Here is a 26,253-nt window from a genome sequence, read left to right as displayed (position 1 = left end):
ATGAGGATGACAGTGCTGTCAGTGTTGTGACCCCGAGAATTAGGAACTCTTAGTGCCTCCATTTTGCACAAGAGAAATGGAAGCGTGGGGAGGTTGAAGAAGAGTCCCAAGATTACAGAGTTAGGAAGCAGTGAACCCAGGCCTAGAGGCCCCATCTGCTTGCCTCCAAATCCGTGTTTTTAGGGCTTCTTAGTGCCGTAGATGATGGCTTACCGGGAGCCTCCCCATCTCTGTAAATCATCTTCATATGGCTCCTGGGAAAATTCCTCTTTTCCACCCAACCCAGATCGATTTTTCACATGGACCAAGCCAGTCCAGAATGGAAAGCAGGCACCCTCCCCATAGCACGAACTAGCTGCTGGGGCTCGGTGCTCATCTTTGTCTGTTTCTGCCTGTGGGAGAACTACAGGAAGAGATGGATTCACTACATGGTGATGGGTGTCTGTGTGTCCCTCCTCCATGATTGGGTGTGCCGCTTAATCTGGAATTTGATTTCATTGATTGATTTTAAATCACTGTGTTTCGTGTGGGTGGTACCTGGAAAACTGAAGCCGAATTCATTATGGTGTTTGTATTTAAAACTCAGTATAGATAAAAGAATGTATGCATAATGAAGACAGATTTGAACATGCAGGATATTTATAAAAACAAAAGTTATTAGGAATAGTTAATCATGATCACTGTGACCACCTTTTGGAATCCTCCAGTGTGTTGGTGTGTTGGGTGACTTAAATGCATAGTCTTAATTCCTTTTTTTTTTTTTTTAAAGATTATATTTATTTATTTGACAGAGAGAGATCACAAGTAGGCAGGAGGCAGGCAGAGAGAGAACGGAGGAAGCAGGATCCCTGCTGAGCAGAGAGCCCGATGCGGGACTCGATCCCAGGACCCTGAGATCATGACCTGAGCCGAAGGCAGCGGCTTAACCCACTGAGCCCCCCAGGCGCCCTCTTAATTCCTTTTTAATCTTTAAAAAAATGCATAGTAGAAATGTCACTGTCCCTATCTTAGAGACAAACCACGTAGAGTTGAAATAATTTGACTGAGTGACGTCAGCAAACTAAGTGAGTAGTGAAGGAGCGAAGGGAAGTGGATCCTTTGCCTGAACTTTGATTGGCAGGAGGTTTTGAGGTTGCAGCCGTGGAACCCGGGCTGAACGTGGGTGGCAGGATGGAGAGCTGGTGGCCTTGGTCTGTTCGGTAATGAGAAGTATGAGAGCGTACTCTCCACCCCTCTGTGAAACGAGACGCCTGTGCCATTTTAACCCACACCCAAGCAAGCTCATGTTTATCTTCCAAGTATGTCCCATCGTCTTTGTGCTGCTTGCTAATATTGCCCTGTAGGGCTCTAGTGACATGTTACAGATGTCCATCATTCATTTGCCTGCCGTATCACCAAATGGCAGGAAGATGGGGGTGAAGTAGAATTCCGGAGTCACTCAGCTTACTCAAACTCCCAAGTGGAAAAATCCTTGAACCCCAGCTGAGCAGATTCCCTGATAAATGCCTTTATGACCCAAGCGTAAGGTCATTGCTCTGTGTTTCTTAGGCTCTAATTCAGTCTCTGGTCTCAGACCCTCTTTATCCCACACATTACCCTGGCACCCAGCTAAGGGCCTCTGAGTTGATGGATCTTAAAATCCGGGGGGGCAGTGCCCAGAAGCAGCCAGGGCTCACAGTGGCAGCAAGTGTCGGGGGGCTTTTACCCTCCAGGTGACCGGCACCTGCATAGCATGACTTCTGCCCCCGTCCTCCTTTCCCCTCTATGGGGAGGGGGCGGGAGCGGCCTGAAAGCCACAGCGTGGCCCTCTCTCCCTCTTTCCAGAGAGCAGCATCTCTGTGGAGGTGGCCAGCAACGCCAGCGTCATCCTGGAGGGGGAGAACCTGCACTTCTCCTGCAGCGTCCGCACGGCGGGCCGGTCACAGGGCCGCTTCTCCGTCATCTGGCAGCTCGTGGACCGGCAGAACCGCCGCAGCAACATCATGTGGCTAGACCGGGACGGCACTGTGCAACCGGGCGCATCCTACTGGGAGCGCAGCAGCTTCGGGGGCGTCCAGATGGAGCAGGTGCAGCCCAGCTCGTTCAGCCTGGGCATCTTCAACAGCAGGAAGGAGGACGAGGGCCAGTACGAGTGCCATGTGACCGAGTGGGTGCGGGCTGTGGACGGCGAGTGGCAGATCGTCGGGGAACGCCGGGCCAGCACCCCCGTCTCCATCACGGCTCTTGGTAAGGCAGCATCGGGTGGTCTTTCTGTGGGGCAGTGGGGAGACTGCTGCCCTGTCAGAAACCTCACCCTGACGTCCATCAGAGTTCTGGCAGGAAACAGTGGCACCTTCTGAAGGGTTTAATTGAAGGGCCTGTTGCCAAAGTGTGGGTAGGGTTGAGAGCCTTGGGGACTGGTGGCAGCTGGGGGCACGCACCCTTCCTGGGTCTGCATGGAAGGAGTGAAGTTGGAAGAACTCTGGCCAGGGGATTGAGGCCACCCAGCAGGAGTGGTGGCCCCAGGTGGAGGAACGTGGCCACTGCCAAAACCGGCCACCCCCCAGAGCAGAGCCTCTCTCGCCTGCCCCCAGGCTCTCCTGCCCTACAGCCCAGGGGCTCAACCCTTCTCAAAAGGCCAGAGCAACACATACAAGGGTAGAAAATACCTCTTTCGCCCTTTTTTTTTTTTTTTTAGCATTTACTATGTTCCTGGCTGAGTCTAAGCACTTAAGCTCAATTGTCCCTTTGAATTTTCACCTAGCCAAGGGCTAAACCCAATTTTACAAGGAAACTGAGTGAGCAGGGTTACCTCATATGCCCAGGGCCACAGCTTTTAAAGGACAGACCCGTCATCCAGACCCGGGAAGCCAAGAGTCTCTCCATTTTTCTTTCAAAGCCTGTGCTTTCATCTTTCCCTCTATAAGGCACCTTCTTAGGAAAGCCACTTCCTCATTAGCATGAAATTAAAAGATACCTTGAGATTTGCTAAAACCAGAGAATTAGATTTGCTTCTCATGGGGCCGTGAAAGAGACTTCTGTCAATGTTTATCTGCCTAATAAGATCAACATATTAAATTGTAAAAGGCCAGTCGTTGTCTTGTTAGGTCTTCCTGTTTATGAGGACAGCTGTGACATCAACTGTCCTCAGTGGCTTTGTGTCCCACTCCCTGGGACTACATTGTCCATTCTCCTCATAGGTAGGGCTGGTGGCGCCTTTAGACACACACCCATTACGATGGTAGCCCCGGCTGGTTTTCCCTCAATGGAAGATTACAAATATACTACCCACCCAAGATTACAAATACACTTTTTTTTCCTAAAAGCTTAATCCGCAAGATTGGCCTGCTTCTTGCAGTCATCATATTGCTCAGATTTCTGTCTGTGGAAACTTCGTCCACTGGTTGAGTTTGCCAATCGCCGCCCCCTCCCCCCCCCGCCGGCTCAGTCAACACCAGTGTGGACCTTTGGGGATGCCACCTGTGAGGAAACGTCTAACTTTCCAGTCACGGTCATTTTTCCCCACATCATGAGGTTAGGGACATCCAAGGAGTGGTTAACATTTGTCCGGAGCACTTCTCCAGAGGTCACCTCACAGAATCCGCTAATCCCCTGAGAATTTTCCTTCTCACCTTATGTCTGTGGTTCTCACAGTCAGGGTCACCAGGGGCTCTGACCTGGGATCCCAGGGCTTGGTTCTACTTCCCTGTTCTCTACCTCTGAGGTGCCTCTGGCCAGAGCCATAGTTAGGGCGGCCCAAGGCGGTTAGGGCAGGGAGAGTGGAGGGCACTGTGGGGTCAAGTTGCCTGTCAGTCTAGATGGTGACCTAGATGAGTTTTCATATTGGTGCAGTTAGGTACGGCTGGCTCTCAGCAGGCGCCCCAGGAAGATGACAGGTGGGAATACCCTCCAGCTGCCCTGGCCCATCGTGACCATTCAGTTAGAGTAAGCCGGCTGCCCCGTGCTCCGTGATCCTGGTGTGTGCTCTGTCAAACCTGGACAGAGTCCCTTGCCTGGAGAAGCTCTCTCCCCTTAGGGTGTTGAGGCCAGGAACCCCTGGTGCATGGCCTCTCCCTGAGGTCCTATGTTCCCCCACCCTTGGGGCAACATATACTGCACGCAGAGACCCAAGTGACCACCACAACCACTTGAGGTTTAAGACTGGGTCTCTGGGTCTTAACTTTTTTTTTAAAGGATACATAAAGATAGCTTATGAAATCCAAACTGAAAATCCAGATTTTTCAGCAGATTATGCTGACCTATTTGCTGTCTTAACCACCCCACACAGATCTGAAAAACTCATTCTGTGCCTGGTATTTTACCCACGGAATCTGAAGTACTTTCCTTTATGTGCATTTTGTTTCTTCAGCAAATGACATATATGACAGAATAGGGCGGGCGCCAGGTACTATTCCATGCCAAGTATGCTGCAAAATATTAACTCATTTCATCCTCACAAGGACCCATTTTATGGGTGGGGAAATAGAGGTGGAGAGAAGTGAAGTAACTTGCTGCTGTCACATAGCTAGAAAGTGTCACCGTCAGGCATCTGGCTCAGGGGTCTGTGCCTTTAACCCCTTCCCATGGATAACACCACCTGCCTGCCCCTGGCTAGCAGCTTGACCGTGGGAATTCATTTCACTTCTCCATGCCCCTTCCTCACCCGTAAGGAATGGATGGTGCGCCTTCTTGTCCTACGAGGTCATTTGGAGGATTCAGTGAAGTGTGGCAGAAGCACAGCCATTGGCAGCATGCCTGGGGCATGGCGCTCCGTAAATGCTCACTGGCCCTGGTTTTATGATCACAACCAGTGTATTAATGCTAAGTAGTGTTTCAAGGTGAGGGAAGTCAGATAACCCCCATTGAGGAGCTGGGGTCAGGGACTAGTCAGCTGGCCGTCCGTGAGGAGTATTAGGAGCCTCACAGTCTACTGTGATGGCAGAAGCCCACCTCACCCCAAGTTCCCCCTGCTCGAGGTCTGGCCATGTGCTGTAGCTCCCTCAGTGCCTGTCTCCTATGAATTTCACAAGGAAAGTGAAAGAAGGGCAGGTGAGTGAACCTCCACTGCCTGGCCCAGGAACGTGGGACATGTCCTGCCACCTGCCTTCACGTTCTCCAGCCCCGATGTGCTGCAGACCAGACAGGGGAGGCGTTGGGACTGGAGGCTGTGTCCACCTTACAGGCAATGAATGAAGTTGGCTTGGGGGCTTATTTCTCTTGGTGTGTGTTTTTGTTTTTTTTTTTAAAGATTTTATTTTTTAGAGAGAGAAAGAGAGCACAAGTAGGGGGACCTGCAGGCAGAGGGAGAGGGAGCAGCAGACTTCCTACTGAGCGGGGAGCCTGATGCAGGCAGATGCTTAACTGACTGAGCCACCCAGGCACCCCTTTTCTCCTGTTTCAGCCTGGGATCCCAAGATTTCTAGGATGAGCTCTGCCTACAAACCTCAGTTCCTGCAAGGGGACTGATGGGAGGCAGATGGAAATGAAGGTTTCACTCAGAGGGACTTGCTCAGTGCTGCTCAAAGAGAATTGCCTCTGGCCTCTGTCTGCAGGGTCTTGTGACCTTCTGGGCTTGTGCTTCCAGGTGAGAGCCAAAATAGCCGTGGTCCGGGCATCAGGAGAGACCCAGAGCCTTGGCAGTGCTCCGTTCGCTTTGCCAGTAGTCCCATCACTGCGGCACGCTGCCCTGAGAAAGCCAGGTGTCCCCCCTCCCTCCCACAGCTGGAGTCTCTGCTCTCTCTGCAGAAATGGGCTTCGCTGTCACAGCTATCTCCCGCACGCCGGGCGTGACCTACAGTGATTCCTTCGACCTGCAGTGCATCATCAAACCCCACTATCCGGCCCGGGTCCCCGTGTCAGTGACGTGGCGGTTCCAGCCGGTAGGCACCCTCGAGTTCCATGACCTGGTGACCTTCACCCGGGATGGAGGAGTCCAATGGGGGGACAGGTCCTCCAGCTTCCGAACCCGAACGGCCATCGAGAAGGCCGAGTCGAGCAACAACGTGCGTCTCAGCATCAGCCGGGCCAGCGACACGGAGGCGGGCAAGTACCAGTGTGTGGCCGAGCTGTGGCGGAGGAATTACAACAACACCTGGACACGGCTGGCCGAGCGGACCTCCAACCTCCTGGAGATCAGGGTGCTGCAGCCAGGTCAGCGGCATGGGGGGTGGGGTTTGCCATGGTGCCAGCACGTGGGGACGGAGAGGGGACGCACATCGAGCCCTCAGTGGTCCTGCTTTATAGCTGCAGAAATTTCAGATTTGGAGGCGGCTGTAAGAGGACCGTTTGCTGGTCTGGCTTGTCCATGGCTGACCTCTTACCCCATTCATTTTCTCCCTGTGTTTGGTTTGGGCTGTTGATTCTGAACCATTTGAGGGTCACTGGCAGGGGTCGGGTCTTCTGCCTCTGGGTCCTCCAGTGTGTGCCTCTTAAGAAGAGGGACTCTCTCCTGTCCAACCAGGACACTGCTGTTGGGCCCAGGAATTCACCACCGCTGCGGAATGCTACCAGCATTTCCCCTGTTGTCCCTATGATGTCCTTTATAGTTTTTCTTCTTTTCTTCCTTCCAAACCAGGATCCAATCAGGAATTGCAAACTGCTTTTAGTTGTCTTGTCTTTTTAGACTCTCTTTACTTAATGTCATCTCCTAAATTCTTGTGACAGCACCATGGAGGAGGGACCATTGTCCCTTGTTGGCAGCTAAGGAATGTTGAGCGCGACAGGGGACGGGAGAGTCCCTTACTGAGTTATTTCCCTTGTGGCAGGTGCTTAGGGTTGCTGGTTTTATGAGCCTTTCACAAGCCCAGGAAAGACTGTGACTTGCCCAGGGTCACGCAGCTGGTAAAATGTGGATCCACGGTTTGAATGCTTGTGTTTTTTCCTCCATGCCATTTCCCGGAGTGGGAGGGGGAGGGGTTGCTCCTTCGCTGGACCCTTTTCCTAGTGCACGGGAGCGGGTAGGTATCTGTGCTTTCCGCGTGTCCCCGGAGTGTGTCCCGTCTCCTCCTTGGCTGGAAGCTGGTGGAAGGTGGAGCCCAGGCTATGGGCCCAGCTTCCCTGCCATGGCCGCTGGGCCCCTGAATAGGAAAGGGCAGGCACCCTCGTTGTGAAGGGTGGTGTGGATGAGACGCGACTTGCAAAGACAACTTTCTGACTTTGTGACCCGCCCATTCTGCAAAGATGGTTTGAACGGCTTGCAAAGAGGACTTTTCTACCCACTCACCAACCTGTCTGCTCCGCCACGTCATATGGTGATAGTGGTGTTGTCTGAGCTCCCCCTTGGCCTCTTCTAACCCCGTGAAAGCCCTGTTCTGCCACAGAGTTTGGAACAAGCAAGTTGTATAAATGATGGGAAGGGGTTCCTTGGGCAGTTACAGCCTAAGCCTGAGCAGCAGGAAGCTCAAAGAAGATGCTGTGCTGCTTAAGTAGGTTTTTGGGTTAATGGAGGGTTAAGCAGAGACCCCATTTTGTATGACCTCTTGTTGTGGAAGTGCTGAGGGACACACTTGCCTGTCTCACTGACCAGGACATTCTAGTTGTGATTGTGCGTTTTGTGGTCTCCTCTGGCCCTCAAGCTCGCCGTTGTGAGCCATGGCATCCGTCACATGGTTCTGCAGCTGTAGAAGGTAGCCTCGGTGCTGACCTCAGGACCTTGCCTGACATTGCCTTTTTGAATCAGTTCCTAATACTTGCTTGCTTCTGTCCCTGTTTGGAATCTAAGGCTGGAGCACGTAAGGAAAGGCTCAGGAATTAGCTCAGCAAAGATTCAAGTTATTTGGATTTCGATGAACTTACGGTGTTTCTAAAAAGAATAAGGGGTAGAAATGTGTTAAGTTCCTCTTGGGAGCCAGGCTTTGTCCTTACTAGCCCCTATATGAAAAATTCATCCAACACTGAAACGATGGAGATGTTTGTATCCCTGTTGTGGTTTCTCTGCGGAGAAACCCAGGCTCCCAGTAACTTAGGAGGCACAATGGAGGTGAACCAGCTTGTCAAGTGGAAAACCGAGCTTGCTGGGGCTGGTGGTCCTCGGTCTTCTCAGCTTCCAAGGTCTCTCCATTTTCCATCACACCATCTCATTCCTCCTGGGTGGAAAATGTAGCTGGAGAGCTAGGGGTGAGGGTCTTCTCTGAGACCTGTTTCGGGTCTCGGTGGCTTGTGCCGAACTAGTCTGTGGAGCGAGAAGGGGCAGCAGTGGTGCAGAAGCTTGTGGGGAGGGGCTGTGAGTCACGTGGCCTGTGCTCTGAGGTGAGCGGTGTTGTGCCCCCTCCGCTGCCAGGTCCTCTGGGGGCTGCAGAGAGCCCAGTGGGTGCTGGGGCCACACACCGCCCAGGGAATGGCTGATGCACGAGGGAGAGTCCATCCCTCTTAATGTTACCATCCTCCTCTCTTAAATATTTATGCAGTTAGCACTTCACCTTTCCCAAAGAGCTCCATGGTCGTTTTTTCCTTTCCCCGCCACACACTTGGGTTGGTACTGAGCCTTCATGGTGGGGGGTGGGGCAGGCAGGGGAAGTAGAGTGGAAAATACCAGAGGACTGACTGTGTCAGACACTTGGCGTGTGTGATCCGTGTTGTCTTCACCCGATACCCTGGGAGGAGGCTCTTGCTGTCCCACTTGATCAGCAAAGTCACTGAGGCTCGCAGAGGTTCTGACTTGCCCAAGTCAAGTAAGTGGTGGGGGCGGGCGAGGTTGGGATTTGAACCCATGTGTGCCTTGTTAAAAAGCAGTGGGGTTGGATGATGAAAGGGGGACTTTGACTTTCTTTAAGGCCATATCGTCAGAGAGCGTACTTAATGCATTGAGTTAACAGCCTCATTAATAGAAAGAAGTTTATCTTGGGAGCCGGCTGACGGGGAGTCTCACAGCACAGGAGGTTGTAGCCGTGAGAATAGTGACAATGACACAGCAGCTAATCTTGATGGAGTGTTTCTTGTGTGTGTTCCTCACCAGCCTGAGTGCTTTAGATGCAGTAGCTTCCTTGGTTCTCACAATACCAGGTTTCACCCATTTTATAGACGAGGACACGAACAGAGACATTAAATAGATGATCCAGTGATCCATAATAAGAGGCAGAAGCAAGATGCAAATCCAGACGGGCAGTCTGGCTCCACAACCCAAGCTCTTCATTTGATTATATTGCACATTTTCTAGGCAATTTTTTTTTTTTCCTCCTTCTCAGGGAGCCTCTTCAGTACCAGGTACTTTTATTTGACTTCACCTCTCTCTGGTTTACCATCCGTGATTTCCTGACACCCGTTAGTAAATACTTCAATTTGTTTTTTTCAAGTTGGGGCCATGAGGTGCCCGTAGAGGTTCTAGTCTGCTAATGGTGAAGGATTTTTTTTTTTAAGATTTTATTTATTTATTTGACAGACAGAGATCGCAAGTAGGCAGAGAGGCAGGCAGAGAGAGAGGAGGAAGCAGGCTCCCCGCGGAGCAGAGAGCCGGACACGGGGCTCCATCCCAGGACCTTGGGATCGTGACCTGAGCTGAAGGCAGTGGCTTTAACCCACTGAGCCACCGAGGCATGCCATGGTGAAGGATTTTTTTTTTTTTTTAAAGATTTTATTCATTTATTTGACAGAAATCACAAGTAGGCAGAGAGGCAGGCAGAGAGAGAGAGGAGGAAGCAGGCTCCCCGCTGAGCAGAGAGCCCGATGTGGGGCTTGATCCCAGAACCCTGAGATCATGACCTGAGCCGAAGGCAGAGGCTTTAACCCACTGAGCCACCCAGGCGCCCCCATGGTGAAGGATTTTAAGTGACGTCTCCTCTAAGGCCCGTTTCTTCAAACTTCTGCCACAAGATGGCTCCTAAGACTTGGGGATACCAGAGCTCAGAACCAGCCTGGGCTTCTCTTCTTGTTGCTCTCCCTCCAGTCCTTGCCCCTCAAAACAGTCCTCTCACCCCTGCTCTGGTGTTTTCCATCGAGTGTCCCCCCACCCAACACCTGCCGCCATCCGCTTTTCAGAATATTTTATCAAATATTCTTATTCCCACAGAATCACAGAGAAACCCAGGGACTGTTGGCTCTCTCGTGCTGGTCCATGTGTCAGCCTTTCAGTGTTCATGTCACCTGCTCCCAAGGGGCTCTGTGTGATCTGTGCCCCAGTCCGGTCCTTGCCAGGGCCACCTGCGGGCCTGACCACATCACAGGTATTGGATGCATTAAAATCTCTGGCTGGATGGCACGATCGATCGCGGATCTATCGTTGACCATTCTTTTTACCTACTTCCTGCTCCATCCGCGCGTCCCCAAGGAGATCTTCGAGGAATGCCATCGCTCCCATTTTGTTGATTTAGATTAGCCTGATTCCCGTTGATCACAGAGTGTGACCCCCACGGGGCATTTAGGCAAGACTTTAAGCCAGTTCAACAAATTCGATTCCTCGCTCTTAATCAATTCTTTTCTCTTTTAATTTCCAAGCATCGCTTTGCTTTCTTCTGATTTTCTTTAGCACCAAAAAACACCTCCAATCACATACTCCTAAATACAGAAGCAATAAGGGAAATGTCAGCACTCATTTTCCAAGTGTTTACGACCCTCTCTCGGTCTGGCTATTAAATATTGCACATTCAAATTGACAAAGCAATAAACAAGCTTCCAAGAGGAGAGCCTCCGGTGTAGAAAGCCGACTTGTCAGTGGGTGTATTCTGCTGGGATTTTACTGATGGGTAGTCAGGATGAATATTTAATACCCTGTGGATGCTGCCAAATCCGTTTTCTCCAGTTTCTTATTGCTGACCTGGCAGATTGGGAGGGCTGAGCGCTTTTTTCTTTGACTTGCATGGGTCCAGGGCATGTGAACAGTGGCTGTCCTTGTCACAGTCTGGTAAGTGACAGCCTGCCTCATCCCAAGTGGGATTGGCCCCTGCTATCTTTTAGAAGCTGAGGTTCATTCTCCTGGCATGCTGGGTGCGTGTGGCTTCCGCCTGCTGGGGGCTCAGAGACAGTGAGCAGGAGCGCCAGAGCCCTAGGGGAGTCCCCCAGCCCTCCCCCACCTCCTCAGGCCCTGTTGTCATGGTGACGCCAGGTGCACCTGTTTGCAGGCAGCACGTAAGGGTCACTGCTCTGTCTGCAGACAGGTAAGACAGACAGGGCATGTCTGGGTGACTCCTCATCAGCTGCTTCCACTTCCAAACTTTTGCTGCTTTCTCCTCGCTCCTCCCTCCTGCTGCCTTCTGCAAGCGCGTTTGAGCCCCTACTCTGTGCCAGTTTCCATGCTCAGTATGCAGCTGCAGACAGGGGCATGTCCTCATTCCTGCCTGGCAGGCTGTCCTGCAGCCTGGGAAGACGTCGAAGCTTGGGGAAGAGTCACAGGGATGGTGGCGGGGCCGGCCTGGGGGTGGGCAGTGGGCCAGTTCAGGCTTGGAACAGCATGTACAGGGGACATCATGGAGGGAGGAAGCAGCACACATGTTTTGATGTGACTGAAGCATGGGGTCACGGAGGGCTCTGGCCCCAGGTATGTGGGCGAGGGCCAAGGGAGCCCCTTTTAGACACCAAAGTGTGGAGGGTCATCACATGTGGTGGTTAAAAGCGAGGACAGACCAGGCAGCCTGCGTTTGAGTCTGGGCTCTGCCACTTACCAGCAGGGTGACCTTGGCCAGTATCTCTAAATTTGGGGATAATGTTACGTATTTCTTTTTTTTTTTTTAAGATTTTATTTGTTTATTTGACAGACAGAGATTACAAGTAGACAGAGAGGCAGGCAGAGAGAGAGAGAGGGAAGCAGGCTCCTTGCTGAGCAGAGAGCCTGATGTGGGACTCGATCCCAGGACCCTGGGATCATGACCTGAGCCGAAGGCAGCGGCTTAACCCACTGAGCCACCCAGGCGCCCCTAATGTTACGTATTTCATAGATCTGGTGGGGAGCAAATAGCCAGTATTTATGAAGTGCTTACAACAGTGCTTAGCACACAGAAAGGAATCTATGAATTGGTTAAATAACGTTTTCTAATCTGAGCAATCAGGAGTTCTGATGGTGCTCAGATCATATCCTTTTTATAACAGTTCAGAATAGTCCCTTTACTACTCTTAAAATGAAATTCCTAGACAGTATAACGTTCCTACTCACATAACCTTTAGAAATGGTTACGGTGCCCTAACTGTGGGATAGAGGATGAATGTTTTTGAAAAGGAGTTCGTAGCACAGTGACTCAGGGCTCAGGGACAGCTACGCTGGGCAGACACACCGCTCTGTCCCTAGAGACACCGACCGACTGTCAGGCCCGTCAGCCCCAGCAGTGCGGCTCTCCACGACATGCTTTCTGAAATCCTGAGCAACTCTTGCTGCAGTGTGGAACAAAACAAAGGAAAATCCTCCCTTTGTTTACCTGGCATATATTAAAACCATGCAAAATTAAAAAAAAAAAAAAAAAAGTATTGTTTCCCCCCACATGAATGTCATTTGAAAGTCACACAGGACAGAGCCAGAGGTTTGGGGCCCAGAACCATCCCAGGCCTGGGTTTGCATCTATCCTTGGCCCTCATCTGCTTAGCACCCCCACTTCCCATCAATATGACAAAGAAAAACCTGCCCGCAGATTTCGCTGATATCTGCTGAAAACTGTGGTCCTGAGGAGCCCCAAGCAGGCCCCAAGCTGGGAGCAGCAAGCTCCTGTTTGTGGCTTAGGAAGTTCCCCCTGGTTCGGGGTGGGGACTGGAGAGCTCCCTTGCAGGCCGAGTATGGCCACAGAGATTCTAGGGGTCAAGTAGGGCCTGACCATGGGGGGAGAGAAGAGCAGGGGCTTAGGATAGAGGGACTGTAGGTATAGTAGCTGCCTGACTGGCGTGTGTCTTTGCGGTCTCCTTCTCTGAGGGAGGGTGCGACACACACACACACACACACACACACACTCACGCATGCACACACACACTCATTTCTCTCCCATAGCTTTCCCTCCTCGCCTGACTTGCTTGCTTCAACTTGACAGATGTCTGCTGTCCGGCCACTGGCCCTGTCTGCGCCTCACTGTTCTGATCGCTGTCCCCTGTCTTTAGTAAAGCCCAGTGTTCCTCCTCTCTCTGCTCCTTCACTGCCCAAGTCTCCTCACTGGTCCCTCTGGCCCTGTGCACCCCCGTACAGAAACTGCTGTCTCCTGGGTTACCTGCGGCCACCTCACGGCCATACCTGTGTCTTCTCTTACTCACCGTGCCTCCCACTTGGCTGGAGGGCTGGTGAGGCTGCAGCTCGCCGGGCCCCACCCCCAGCTTTTTGGTTCCGTGGTCTCAGCAAGTCCCAGGTGATGCTGATGTCGGAGGGCCCCACAAGGCCCCAGGTGGCCCCAGATGGCCCCCTGAGAGCCGCAGTGGTCCGCGTCTGGTACGCATCCCAGGCCCCTTGCAGACCGGTGGAGGCTTACTTTTCTGACCTCACCTGCAGGACTGACCGCTTGCTCTCCCTGACTGTGGTGTGCCGAGCAGTTCCCACCTTTGCTCCCCTGGCCCCTCTCTTCTTGGGTGCCCTCTCTCTCCCTTCCTATGCCTGGACAACACCTACTCACTTGTTTTTCAAGGGCTGGCTGAGCTCAGATGTCGCACACTTTGTGAAATGGGCTGTCCCTCCTGTTGCAGTCGGGATTAAACGTTTCTCCTTTAGATCCCCATACCTCCAAGAAAAGATCAGTCACCTATTTATTCAGTCACCCATTTCTTAATTTGTTTAGCAAATGGTTGGGTCACAGTCCCTGGCTTTCAGATGCTTATAATTTTGTAGGAAACAAAAGGCCTTTAAAAAACAAACCTCAGCGTGAGACAGCCTGTAAGAGCTCTTGCAGGGTGGAAGGAAGTCCTTGACTGATGGAAGAAGGGAGTTCGGGGCGGGGGTTTGGGGGATGGCATACAAAACAGGGTCTGCAGGATGGGTGGGTTGGCCGGTGAAGCCGCTGCTCTCCCCGGCGGCTGAGTTCCCCCAGACACCTCTCACGGCCTTCCACCTGTCCTTGCTGTGACACAGCCACCTCTCCGAGAATGCCAAACCCAGGATCCCGCCCCATGAAAGGCCTACGAAAGACTGCAGGTGCACAAAGAAAGGGCCCTTCCCTCAAACAGGGCACAGCACGGCCCTGGGAGCCTGAGGCGCCCCCTGGAGGCAGCACTCACCTGAGCCTGTACTGGCAGGTGGGGCCTCACTCCCAGCTTCTCTTCCTGCCTCTACCTTCTGCTGACTCCAGCTGGGGATTAACCCACCTTTGCCCCTGGCTTTCTCATCACCTGTGTGCTGTCTCCCTCCCAAAATCCATTCACTTATGGGGCTCTATCTGTGGATTCTCAGGCTCTAGGGTTCACGTGAATCACCCAGGGATCTTGTTAGAGGCAGATTCTGAGTCAGTAGCAGGGCGGTTGCGGGGGGCGTTCTGGGAATCTGCATCTCTGTCAAGTTCTCAGGCAACGTCGGGCCCAGGCCAGTGGCTGCACGTCTAGTAGAAAGTTGGCCACTTTGTTTGACAGTTCTGGATCTCGTGGTGTGCTTTGAACGTGGCACTGAACCCAGAGACCAAAATGAAATGGAAGTAGTAAAAAATGTAAATAAACTCTTGCTAAACTTTCTACAGACCATTGCGTTTAGGTTACACATACTCCTATGAGGTATTGTCATCACACCGATGAAAATTCCACCAGTCCTAGGACGCCTGGGTGGCTCAGTTGGTTAAGTGACTGCCTTCGGCTCAGGTCATGATCTCAGGGTCCTGGGATGGAGCCCCACATCCGGCTCCCTGCTCAGCAGGGAGTGTGCTTCTCCTTCTGACCTTCCCTCTCTTACGCTCTCTCTCCCTCATTCTCTCTCTCATAAATAAATAAGTAAAATCTTTTTTTTTTTTTAAGAAAATTCTACTATCCTGAAGTGGGCTGCCCCCCCTGCCAAACGAAGGGTGATGGTGCAGGCAGGCTTCCTACTGTCCAGGGCAGTACCAGACAGGACTCCTGAGATCTTCCTAATTAGGCATGGGGGCTGCGGGCTCTCCTGGGCTTCAGGCAAGGCCCTCCCTGCCCTTGAGATGGGGAAGGAAATTCCAAGCACAGAGTAGGAGCTGACCCCTTGCCCACCTGTCAGGCAGGCACCACATTTCAAAAGTGCCTCTCTTTCAAGCTTTTCAACACTTCACAATATTTTGACATGGCAAGGAAAGAAAAAATGGAAATGCTTTAAAACATCTTCCTTCCTTGGATTCTTGTTCTCAGACCACGTGACCGAATTGAGGCTTAGTCATAGGATTTCAGTTTAACATATGCAGTTACTATAGCAATTGAGGTTTCCTTAGTAACAGTTGCAAAAATAATCTGGCCCCAATTAATAATACATTTTAAAGCTCTTTCTGCTCTACACTGAACAACCCAGTTTTTTGGACAAGAACCAGATAATTCAGGTGGTATCATTTGTGCTGATATAGATATCATTTGCATGTGGTGAATTGGGTTGGAAGGGAATGAAAAGGGAGCTGGTTGTTTCAAGTATTGTAGGAATCGGATCTGCAAAGTCGACTGGCAAGCTAAATGCATCTAGTTTGCAGAGCTGGGAAGCTTACTGGTAAACCCTGCCCTGGATTCCTGTGTGCCCTGGAGGACTTTGTGTGTTTGAAGAAGGGAGAAGGCTGGCGAGGGGCTTGTTTACAAAAAAGACAAAAAGAAGGGTGGGGCGTGGGACGGAGGATTTCTCTCTCATATTGGTGTGTTCTTTTTCTTTTTTTTTTTTTAGAGAGAGGGGAAGAGGTGGTGGGGGAGGAGCAGAAGGAGAGGAAGAGAGAGAATCTTAAGCAGACTCCAAGCCCAGCATGGAGCCCTTTACTGGGCTTGATTTGATCTCATGACACTGAGATTATGACCTGAGCCGAAATCAAGAGTTAGACTCTTGATCTACTGAGCCGCCCAGGTGCCATTCATATTGGTTTGCTCTTAATGGCTTGAGAAGGTCTGTGGGAATGTGAATTTAGCAGTCCTTCGTGAATAGTGTCTCCTAATTCACACTGAGTTACTCGTTATTGGAGTTGCCTTTGCAGTAATGGCATTGGGTATTAGATCCCACCGTCCCTTAGCTTGCTGAATCATCTCTGCCACCCAGAATGTTGATCTGTGCGTGACCAAGGCATCCAAATGATGGTCTGGGGCTTTCAGAAATTTCAGTTGGGGTGTGAAAAGCTGCTTTCACTGTTCACTCCCAAGGAGGAACTTGGAGCTGTGGCTTTTTCCTTTTTTTAAAAACCTTTTCAGTAGGGGGATAATGGTGGGTAGGAGAGTAAGCAGAGCCAGGTGTAATAAGGGTGGAGTGGGTATGATCCCAGATTACCTACTTGAGATGTATTTCCTTAGACCTTGGCTTCTTGCCACCATAAAGGTGAGCCCAGTCCTTAATTAGCAGGTAGGGTGGCACTGTGGAGTCTGCCCTTCCTCTGGTTTTGGAGCAGGGCAGCGAGGGGAAGGACCCTGGAGTTAGCTCCGTTCTGTCCCATTGCTCGCCACTTTCTTCTCAGCCTCCTCCCCCTCTCTGCCCACAGGAAGATCACCCCCAGCAATCCTCCAACTGCCTGCTACCACATTTCTCGGGCACGCTCTCCCCCACAGATCCCAGCAGACACTGAGCACGTACTTTCTGAAGCCCAGGCACTGTGCCAGCCTCTGGGGGGTGTAATGATAAGACCGTCCACTAGGCACAATGGTGGTGTTCTTCAGGCCATCCCTGGCACTCAGCATCAGGAGGACTACACTTGAAATATTTGCAGACTGTCAGGGAAAAGGTTGATCTCTGCCCTCAGGGCGCTCAAAGATTAGGGTGGAAGAGAGACTAAGGAAAAACAGCGAGAAGATATGTAGAGAGTTCTGATGCCAGCGCCAATTGGGGCTGCCGGCGGGGGGGGGGGGGGGTCGGGGTGGGGGAGTAGGAACTGGGGTGGGGTGGGGTGGGGTGTGGAGAGATGAATGCGCATAAGGGCCAGAGGGGAGATGGTGGAAGGGGAGGGGCAGAGACCAGAGCTCCAAGAGGAGGTGCTTGGGGCACCTGGGTGGCTCATGGGTTAAGCCTCTGCCTTCGGCTCAGGTCATAATCTCAGGGTCCTGGGATCGAGCCCCATGTTGGGCTCTCTGCTCAGCAGGGGGAGCCTGCTTCCTCCCCTCTCTCTCTCTGCCTGCCTCTCTGCCTACTTGTGATCTCTCTCTCTCTCTGTCAAATAAATAAAATCTTAAAAAAAAAAAAAAGGGAGGTGCAGAGGGACTGGGGGAGCCCGTGTGGTGGGGTTGGGGCTGGAGGGGTGAGTCATGGAGATGAGCCAGAACAGTTGGGCAAGAGCCAGATCCTGGAGGGACTTTGTACTGTGAAAAGGAATTACTTTTTCTTTATAAGCGATAAGCAGTTGGGAGCCATTAAACTTCCTAAGCAGGAAGTGATTGGGCAGATCTGTGTTCTCAGAGTCCCCTGGAGGCTGGGTGATATGAGGAAGGTGGAGGGATGTTGGGGTGAAGCCAGCTCCGTGCCACTTGCCTCACGCTGAGCCGCACTTCGGGGGAAGCCCGTCCGCGTTCAGTCCTCCAGGAGCTGTGCTGGGCATAGCCTGGCTGGGGGCCGCAGGCGAGGCTAGGGACGGCCAGGTTTCCAGCGCTTCCGCTGAACTGCCCCCCTTTGCCTTTGCAGTGACAAAGTTGCAGGTGAGCAAGTCGAAGCGGACCCTCACCCTGGTGGAGAACAGGCCCATCCAGCTGAGCTGCTCCGTCAAGTCTCAGACCAGCCAGAACTCCCACTTCGCCGTGCTGTGGTACGTGCATAAGCCCTCGGATGCCGATGGCAAGCTCATCCTGAAGACCACCCACAGCTCGGCCTTTGAGTACGGCACCTACGCCGAGGAGGAGGGCCTGCGGTCCAGGCTGCAGTTCGAGAGGCACGTGTCCGGGGGCCTGTTCAGCCTCACGGTGCAGAGAGCCGAGGTCAGTGATAGTGGCAGCTACTACTGCCACGTGGAGGAGTGGCTGCTGAGCCCCAACTATGCCTGGTACAAGCTGGCCGAGGAGGTCTCGGGGCGCACAGAGGTCACCGTGAAGCAGCCAGGTAAGGATCTGGGGCACAGCCATCCCAGGCCAGTGGCTTTAGCATGGAGGTACTGCCGGGGGGCGGGGGGACCTCGTCCTAGTGCCGCCTGGTGCTGAGGCTAACTCAGGAAAGTGCCCTCTGCTCTGCTGTTAGGGACAGCATCTTCCTCACTAGGCCAGCCCCGCAGGGTGACTGTGCTGGGCACGAGGCGGTGAGGCCGGGACCCCGGCGGCTCCTGGATCTCCTTCTGGGTTTTCAGGTTGCACCTTGGATCTCAGGCTGGTGCCGGCTCCATACCCAGCATTCTTGCCTGGGAGGCACTTTCTGGTCTCCCTGCTCTGCTCCCCTTTCTTTCTTACCACCCATTTCCACCCAGGAGGGGATTCCTTCCCATCTTCAAAGCGGACTACGCTTCGGCCCCCATCTCAGAGCGTGTGGGTGGGGGCCCCATTCTGCTTCCTGACAGACCAGGGGAGGCACCTGAGCTCTGCAGGACTCCCTCCCACCCACCACAGGGCAGCCCTGCTCATTAAAAAACCCCTCCCTGTAATTCCCCTCCAGGTTCTAGATCTGCCTCTGGAGCAACCCAGAATAAGTTTGGGTCATATCTTTTCAGGAGTGGAGGGTGCTTTTGTCAGTCTCCCGTTTTCCTTATTAGAGAGCTCTTCTAGTTCTTTGAACTCCCCACACGATGTGGCCATTTAGCTCCCTCTCCGTCCCTCATTTCCTATGTGGCCTGCAATCTGTTGTCACTAGCCTGTCCTTCCTGATGGGCCAGGGTGCTCTGTTGCACCCCAAGTCCAGTCTCCGTGTCTTCCTTTACGTTTTCCTCTGTGCCTGGAACAGCCCTCTCCTGCTTCTCCTGTCTTCACTCCATCCCCAGGACTTCACTCAGCACCACGTCTAGGAAGCCTTCCCCGCTTTCTCCCATATCACCAGAGGTTCCTTTTTCCTTATAAAATACCTGATGTAATAATTATTTGTTTGCATTTCTTTTCCACTATACTTTAAGTACTTTGAGGGCAGGGCTCTGTCTTTGTATATTTAGCCACTGGTATGGCACCCTTAATAAATACTCAGTGAATAAGAAACAAATGGCAGCTTTCCTCGAACACCCCAGGGCCTTTGTACTTACTGTTCTCTTAGGCTGGAACATGTTGACCATAGATATTCATTGATCTCATTCTTCCTCAAAGAGGTGTTCCTAGTGCATTTTAACTAAACTAGCACCCTAGTCACCCTGTACCCATTTCCTTGTCCCCTGCACAGCATACATCACAATCTGGCATTCTGTTTATTTACCTATTTGTATGTGAGTAATTATGGGCTGCTTATTTTTTTGCATTTATTATCAGGTAGTATGTATTATATGTAGAACTAAATATGTGCATGTGTGTGGATATATTCTTCACCTTTCTGTTCCCACGGCTTGTCTCCCAGGGCCCTCGGTACACCTTTGTTCAGACAGTGCATGGAACCAGAGGCAGAGGCCAGGACGTGGCCTGGCCCACACTGAGTGCACTGGGGCCATCCCCCTTCTTTTCCCTTGGGATGTTGTCTTGCTGAGACTGCCCCAATGCAGGGTTCTCAGCCCCTCATGGTGACACTTCTGTGAACCCTTCTGCGGGTGTATTGTGAAGGAAGCTCTGGTCTCCATTATCCCTCTTGGTTTTTCCAGAGACCTCAGGCTGGTCCTTGGGGCTTTTGAAAACTGACAGTTGTCATTTGGCCCACAGATGTTCTTTTAGGTTTCTGTTCTTTCTGCCTGTTTTCAGTTTGGGTCACTTTCTCCGCTGGGAGGACATGATCCCCGCCCACCTCGAGTTCCCTCTTAGTCACCATTCATCAACATTGCCTTTGCTCATTTGTGCAGAAACGAAGAGATTCTCAGTGGATCCTAAATTTATCGAGGGAATTTCCCCATCTGAGACTACAGACTTAGAGCAAGCTAACTGGGCCAACACATAGGGCTGCACGGATTTTGTCAAAACACAGTTAGTGAGATCTCTGTTGGTGGGAATACAGCACTATAAACAGAAAGCTCACAGGATGCTGATTCAAACAACACATCCCTCCTTTTCAGTGATTTTTTTTGTTTGTTTCTTTGTTGTTTTCTTATGCCTCTGCTTCCAGTTCCTTTTCTCTACATACCACCCCTCTCCTTCTTTACCTGAGAAGAAAGAATATGCTTATAGAGCTTTGGAGAACACACAATAAAAGAAGAAAATAATCTTTCAACTCAGAGACCATCAGAGTTAATAGCCTTATACACACGCACACACACATATATGTACATGTATATTTTTGGGAGACTCGTTATTTAAAATATTTTTTCTAAATAAATAAATCTTTAAAAAAAATAAAAATTAAAATATTTTTCCTATTTTTTTTTTAAAGATTTTATTTGAGAGAGAATGAATGAGGGGAGAGGGCTGGGGGACAGGGAGAGAGAGCATCTCAAGCAGACTCTGTGCTGAGTGGGTGTCCAACTTGGGGCTCGGTCTCATGACCCTGAGATCATGACCTGAGCCGAAACCAGGAGTTGGTCACTTTACCAACTGAGTCACCCAGGCGCCCCTTTTTTCTGTTATTTTAATTGACCTTTTAATTATAAAACTTATTGAATTGCATAGTAAAATATTCCGACAGTTTTGAAGTGTAAAAAGAGTAAAAATTGCTCGTGCATGCCACGCCCACCTTGGGTATCACTCAGGAGGTGTCCTTCCCCAGGTGCTTCTGTGCTTTTACAGTTTTGTAGGTTTTTGGCTCCCCTGGTCCAGATAGGCTCATCAGGACCTTTTATGAAACAACACGCATGTCATCAGGGCACACCATCATCAGTGACACTTTTTCTCTGGAAGAGAATCTGATTGGCTGAGTTTTTCAAGTCACTGGTTCCATCGATATCAGATATTTCTTTACTAAGGTCAGATCTGTTCTGTTCTCACTTTGAGAGGGAACCCAAGAAAGTAAGAATTGCGATTTGTAGAGCCAGCTCAGGAACATATTTGTATTGTCTGCAGTTCTTTTGTGGTAGGTGGCCCAGCATATTCTAGCTGTCATGTGGTCAGTTTTCAAAATTTGCTCTTGGTTTGAAAGAGGGTCTCACCATGCCCTCATCTGCTTGACCCTTCCCAGCCAGCCTTGCTGGTCACCCATAGGCTCATGGGCTGCTCTCATTTGGGTGTGGAGTCATCTGTACCTCGTGCTTGTCCTCTCCTATGCCTCTGAACTGATGAGATAGAAATTGGGGTCAGCTGTTTCCATGAACTGCTTGCAGTCTGTGAACTCAGGTACATGATCAAGGGACTCAGAATGTGTGGGTGCCACAGCCGGGAGACCTTTCTGCTAACTGAGTGGGCCGCTGCCCTTCAGTATGCAGAAGGCATCCATGGGCCGGCACATGGAGAGGGTGCATGCGAGTTGCCTGTTGTTCCATGAGGCTAATATGTCTTTCTTTGCCTTTCTAGACAGCCGCCTGAGGCTCAGCCAAGCGCAGGGGAATCTGTCGATCCTGGAGACGCAGCAGGTGCAGCTGGAGTGTGTGGTGCTGAACCGCACCAGCGTGGCCTCCCAGCTCCTGGTGGAGTGGTTTGTGTGGAAGCCCAACCACCCGGAGCGGGAGACCGTGGCCCGCCTGAGCCGCGAGGCTACCTTCCACTATGGGGAGCAGGCGGCCAGAAATAACTTGAAGGGGCGGCTACATTTAGAGAGTCCTTCCCCCGGCGTGTACCGACTCTTCATCCAGAACGTGGCTGTGCAGGACAGCGGGACGTACAGCTGCCGCGTGGAGGAGTGGCTGCCCAGCCCCAGCGGCGTGTGGTATAAGCGGGCGGAGGACACTGCTGGGCAGATGGCTGTGACCGTCACGAGGCCAGGTGAGGGTTAATGTCCCCAGGCCCACAGGGCTCTGGGTCTTTCCCCTCTAAGGGTTATACTTGGTGCACTGCACAGAGTGAGTGTATTAACACATTGTTTGCAGCTAAATATATGACCATTTACATTTTGTATTTGCATTCAGAATTGTCTCACATTTTTTTCCCCTAGTGAATGGAAAAATGGCACATCTGGCTTTGGCCTAAAGTCGTTCTCTTTCTTAACCAGAATAGGATTTTTCAGTTAACTGTTGCAGAACGTGGAGTATTTCCTTGTTAAAGAGTACAATTCCAGCTCAGAAGGTGGTGGAGATGCAAAAATCTTGAAATAGTAGCCATGTGGCTTAAAAAAGTTAAGCTTGTGGATTTTCAGCGGAAAAGAATTGATTCCCGTGCTTTAAATAGAAATAGCTTGCTTTACCTAGGAAAAGATGAACGTTAATCTCTCACTACCTAATAATTTTTTGGTACCAGTGACCACTCTGTGTGGCCTTTCTTGTCCTTGTCATTTCTATAGTAGCTAAATGAACATAATTACTCAGTACGATTATGGTTACACATTTCCATCCATAATAAAAGCAGAGGTGGTCCTCTGGACACCACATCCTCATCCATCCTGGTCCCAGCAAAAAGTCAGTGGTCCCCCAGAGGACATGGAGCGGAAATGGACTGGTAGCCTGTGTCCACGAGAACGCTCTGTCTTGTTCGTTTCCCATGCATCCCAGCGTTCCTGTCTGTAGTCTGTTGGAAGTGTCTGTCACGTTGGCACATCTCCCGAGAACGCTCTTTTCGTGGGTAGGACACGGGAGCCTCGCAGCTGTGCCCAGGCCCACGTGTCATGGAACACACCTCGGAGTGAACACACCATTTGTTCTGGGAAAGAGGCATTATCTCAGTGCTCTGTGTCTTGCCTACGCAGGATGGGAAATCACCTCTGCTTTGAGTTACTCATAGTTCCCAGGAGCCTTTGTTTTTTTTCTTTTACCATGCCTAGAAACTGCTGCGTGTCCTCTCTCAAAGATGAAATTGGAGAGAGGTGGCTGCCGGGTGCTCTTGTCCCCCAGCACCCAACCATGTGCACGTCCCCACTCCAGGGCTGCAGGGCAATGAGGAGGGGATGGACATTTACCAAGTCCCTGCTGCATTCTAGCCTAACATACAGGGGAGAGTTGGGGGTGGCCTTCTTTCCCCGGGCTTGTACCTGAAACAGGAAAGAGAGCTCAGGTGTGCATAGGTAGATGGTTGGGCCTATTCTAGAAGAGGACAGACATGGGCAACCAAATTAGAGAGGTATGTTGAGGGGAGGGGGAGTGCGTGGGCAGGTGGGCATTCGTTTCTTTCTTTTTTTTTTTTTTAAAGATTTCATTCATTTATTTGACAGACAGAGATCACAAGTAGACAGGAGACAGGCAGAGAGAGAGAGAGGGAAGCAGGCTCCCTGCCAAGCAGAGAGCCCGATGCAGGACTCGATCCCAGGACCCTGAGATCATGACCTGAGCCGAAGGCAGCGGCTTAACCCACTGAGCCACCCAGGCGCCCGGGCATTCATTTCATTCAGAAAACTTGCTTTGAGTCATTCCTGCAGACGAGGCACGCGAGGGAGCCAGGAAATTTAAACTAAAACTCACCTGCTTATATTTAAGCATTCGGGGCACCTGGGTGGTGCAGTCCGTGAAGCACTGATTCTCGGTTTCTGCGCAGGTCACGATCTCAGGGTTGTGAGGTCTAGCCCTGCATCGGGCTCTGTGCTCAGCACAGAGTCTGCTGGAGATTCTCCCTCTCCCTCTGCCCCTCCTGCTCAGGCTCTTTCTCTAGAATAAATAAATCAATCTTTAGATCATAAGCATTCAGGCGAGAAGAAAACAAAGGAGAGTAGATGAGGAACAGATCCTTCCAGGAAATTAAATGTCCAGGAGCTGATCGTCTTGCCGTTTGGGGTCCACTGCTTCTCGCTGGCCAGCCGCCAGGAGCTTTAGGACACTAATGCAGTAGGCTCTGCAGAGCAAAGATACCGTGGACTGCCCCTTGAGCTGCAGCATTTCTCTCTCATGGCTCTGGGGTTACAGTCAGCCCTGCTCTCTGGAAGGGTAAGCAATGAGCCAAGGAATGTGAGTTGCCTTTGAATGGATATTCTGCGTCCTGCCGCCTTGCTCTCCAATGTGTTCTCCTCCTTGGGAGCTGGGGCCAAGGTGGTGTTCTCACCACCTGTAGAAGGTTCCCGAACCTTTCTGTGCCAGCGATGCACACTGAGATTCTAGACGGGCCAGCCCCATGGAGGTGAGGGGACCCCAGCTTTGCGTTGACCTGTGAGCAACGTTAAACCAATTCATCGAAAGCCCAGGACAGTACTTGGGAAATGCTCCTCTTTGGTTTTCCTCCAAGCAGAATCCGATTTGGTATCTCTACTTTCATTGCCGTTGTGTTGGCATCTGTCATGAGTATTTCATAAACGGAGCCAGACAGGCCATTTAAGAGGTAGGGAGTGGATTGTTTGTTTAGTACTTGTCCCGTTGAGCCCAAAAAAAAATAGGGCAGCAGCAAAATAAAGAAACTGATTATGCTGCCTGGTGGTGTCTGTGACGTGTGACTCACCTACTTGGGTCCCTCTTCCTGGCCCTTTTGTGTCTCCTGTCTCGGTCAGGAGGATGCTGTCCATGTCATCCTTCTGGTGAGGTGGGGGGTGGTCTGTGCTCAGGGTGAGGGGCCCTTTCAGGTCTCGGGCTTGAGTCTTTGGAGAACACTTTGCTCCTCGGTTCACTATGATCTGGGTAACAGTCCCCACCCACATGGCTCAAACTCAGAAGCTGCTGAGGGTTGAGTGAGTTTCCCAGAGCTGCCATAACAAATTAGCACAAACTTGGTAGCTTGAAACAAGTTTATTCTCTGATAGTTCTCTGGGCTAGAAGTCTAGGAGCAAGCTGTCAGCAAGGCCAGGCTCTCCGTGAAGCTTCTAGGAAAGAATCCTTCCTTGCCTCTTCCGGTGTCTCTTGGCCTCAAGTGTCCTGTGGCTTGTGGCCGCATTGCTTCAGACTCTGCCTCTGTGTCCTTCTGTCTGTGTGTCCCCTTGTCTTCTTATCAGGACACAAGTCATTAGATTTGAGCCCACCCTAAATCCAGCGTACTGGCTTCTTGTGAATTCTGTGGATATTCGAAGCAAACATAAACATACGTGTGTCAAAATAAATATATTTTCTTCTGCATACAGTGACCTATAGAGTACACAGTGTTCTAGGGCCTAGCAATCTTTCTGGAGTCTCCTTCCCCCACGCCAGGCACACGGCACCACCTTGCTCTTTTCAATAGGTGTGTGTTGTATAGTATTACTGTGTTACTAGAGTGTATTTGGTGATGGACATTCAGGTTATTTTGAGCAAAGAAATTAAAACAGCCTCTTCTTCCTTTTTTGCCCCCCTCAGATGCTGCCCTGCAGGTGGACACGGTGGTCCCCAATGCCACAGTGTCCGAGAAGGCAGCTTTCCAGCTGGACTGCAGCATTGTGTCTCGGTCAAGTCAGGACTCCCGCTTTGCCGTGGCCTGGTACTCTCTGAGGACTAAAGCCGGAGGGGAAAGGGACGGCCCTGGCCTGGATGAGCGGGAGGAGGAAGGGGACGAGGAAGAAGAGGAGGACCAAATGGAGCGGACGGCCCTGCTGAGCGTGGGCCCAGATGCCATCTTTGGCCCAGAAGGCAGCCCTTGGGAGGGCAGGCTTCGCTTCCAGAGGCTCTCCCCGCTGCTCTACCGGCTCACCGTGCTTCAGGCGAGCCCCCAGGACACTGGGAACTACTCCTGCCGCGTGGAGGAGTGGCTGCCGAGCCCTCAGAAGGAGTGGTACCGGCTGACGGAGGAGGAGTCGGCCCCCATCGGCATCCGGGTTCTGGACACAAGTGAGTCGGCCCAGGTTACAGGGGAAGGATGTCTCTGCTGGTTCCAACCGTTGGTTCCAGCTGGTGAATCCAGCAGTCTGGAAGAATAAAATCAGAGCTTGATTATGGGGTTACAAAGCAGTTTTCCCACCTGTCGAGGGCATTTTGGCTTTGCCATACCAGTTCGTATAGTTGACCCTCAGTTGAGGATAGGAGTTAGAGTGGGAACTTACCATCCAGGAATCTTCCTAATCAACTGGATGTTCCACCAGATTCCCATTTGGTAACATTTCATTATCCAAGTACCCAAGCGACATTATGGTGTCGCTCTTCAGAATATCTCACCTCATCCTGCTCTAGCCAGTTAGCGTGTTTCAGACTCAGAAGGACACAAAATGAAGCCCGAGTACATTGCTGCTCTGTTTTTCTCAAGTTCCTGGCTCACGTGGGTTTTGGAGGGTGACTTGGAAGTGGAGCTGAATGTTGCATGAGTGGTTGGGATGATCAGTGATACTGG

At 51.4% G+C, this 26,253-nt stretch overlaps 1 protein-coding gene across 3 annotated transcripts in view; it reads left to right on the top strand.

Annotated features, from left to right (window-relative positions):
* Positions 1–26,253, top strand: part of IGSF3 (immunoglobulin superfamily member 3) — a 95,259-nt gene that overhangs the window by 64,558 nt on the left and 4,448 nt on the right. For all 3 annotated transcript variants that reach the window (XM_044238996.1, XM_044238994.1, XM_044238995.1), the window contains 5 exons: positions 1,825–2,226; positions 5,725–6,129; positions 17,606–18,016; positions 21,469–21,876; positions 25,290–25,757. In XM_044238996.1, the coding sequence (XP_044094931.1) occupies positions 1,825–2,226; positions 5,725–6,129; positions 17,606–18,016; positions 21,469–21,876; positions 25,290–25,757 (2,094 nt within the window). The remainder of the gene's footprint in view (positions 1–1,824; positions 2,227–5,724; positions 6,130–17,605; positions 18,017–21,468; positions 21,877–25,289; positions 25,758–26,253) is intronic.

This window comes from Neovison vison, chromosome 2 (assembly GCF_020171115.1).
Source record: "Neovison vison isolate M4711 chromosome 2, ASM_NN_V1, whole genome shotgun sequence".
NCBI lineage: Eukaryota > Metazoa > Chordata > Mammalia > Carnivora > Mustelidae > Neogale > Neogale vison.
This window is presented reverse-complemented; position numbering and strand designations above follow the sequence as displayed.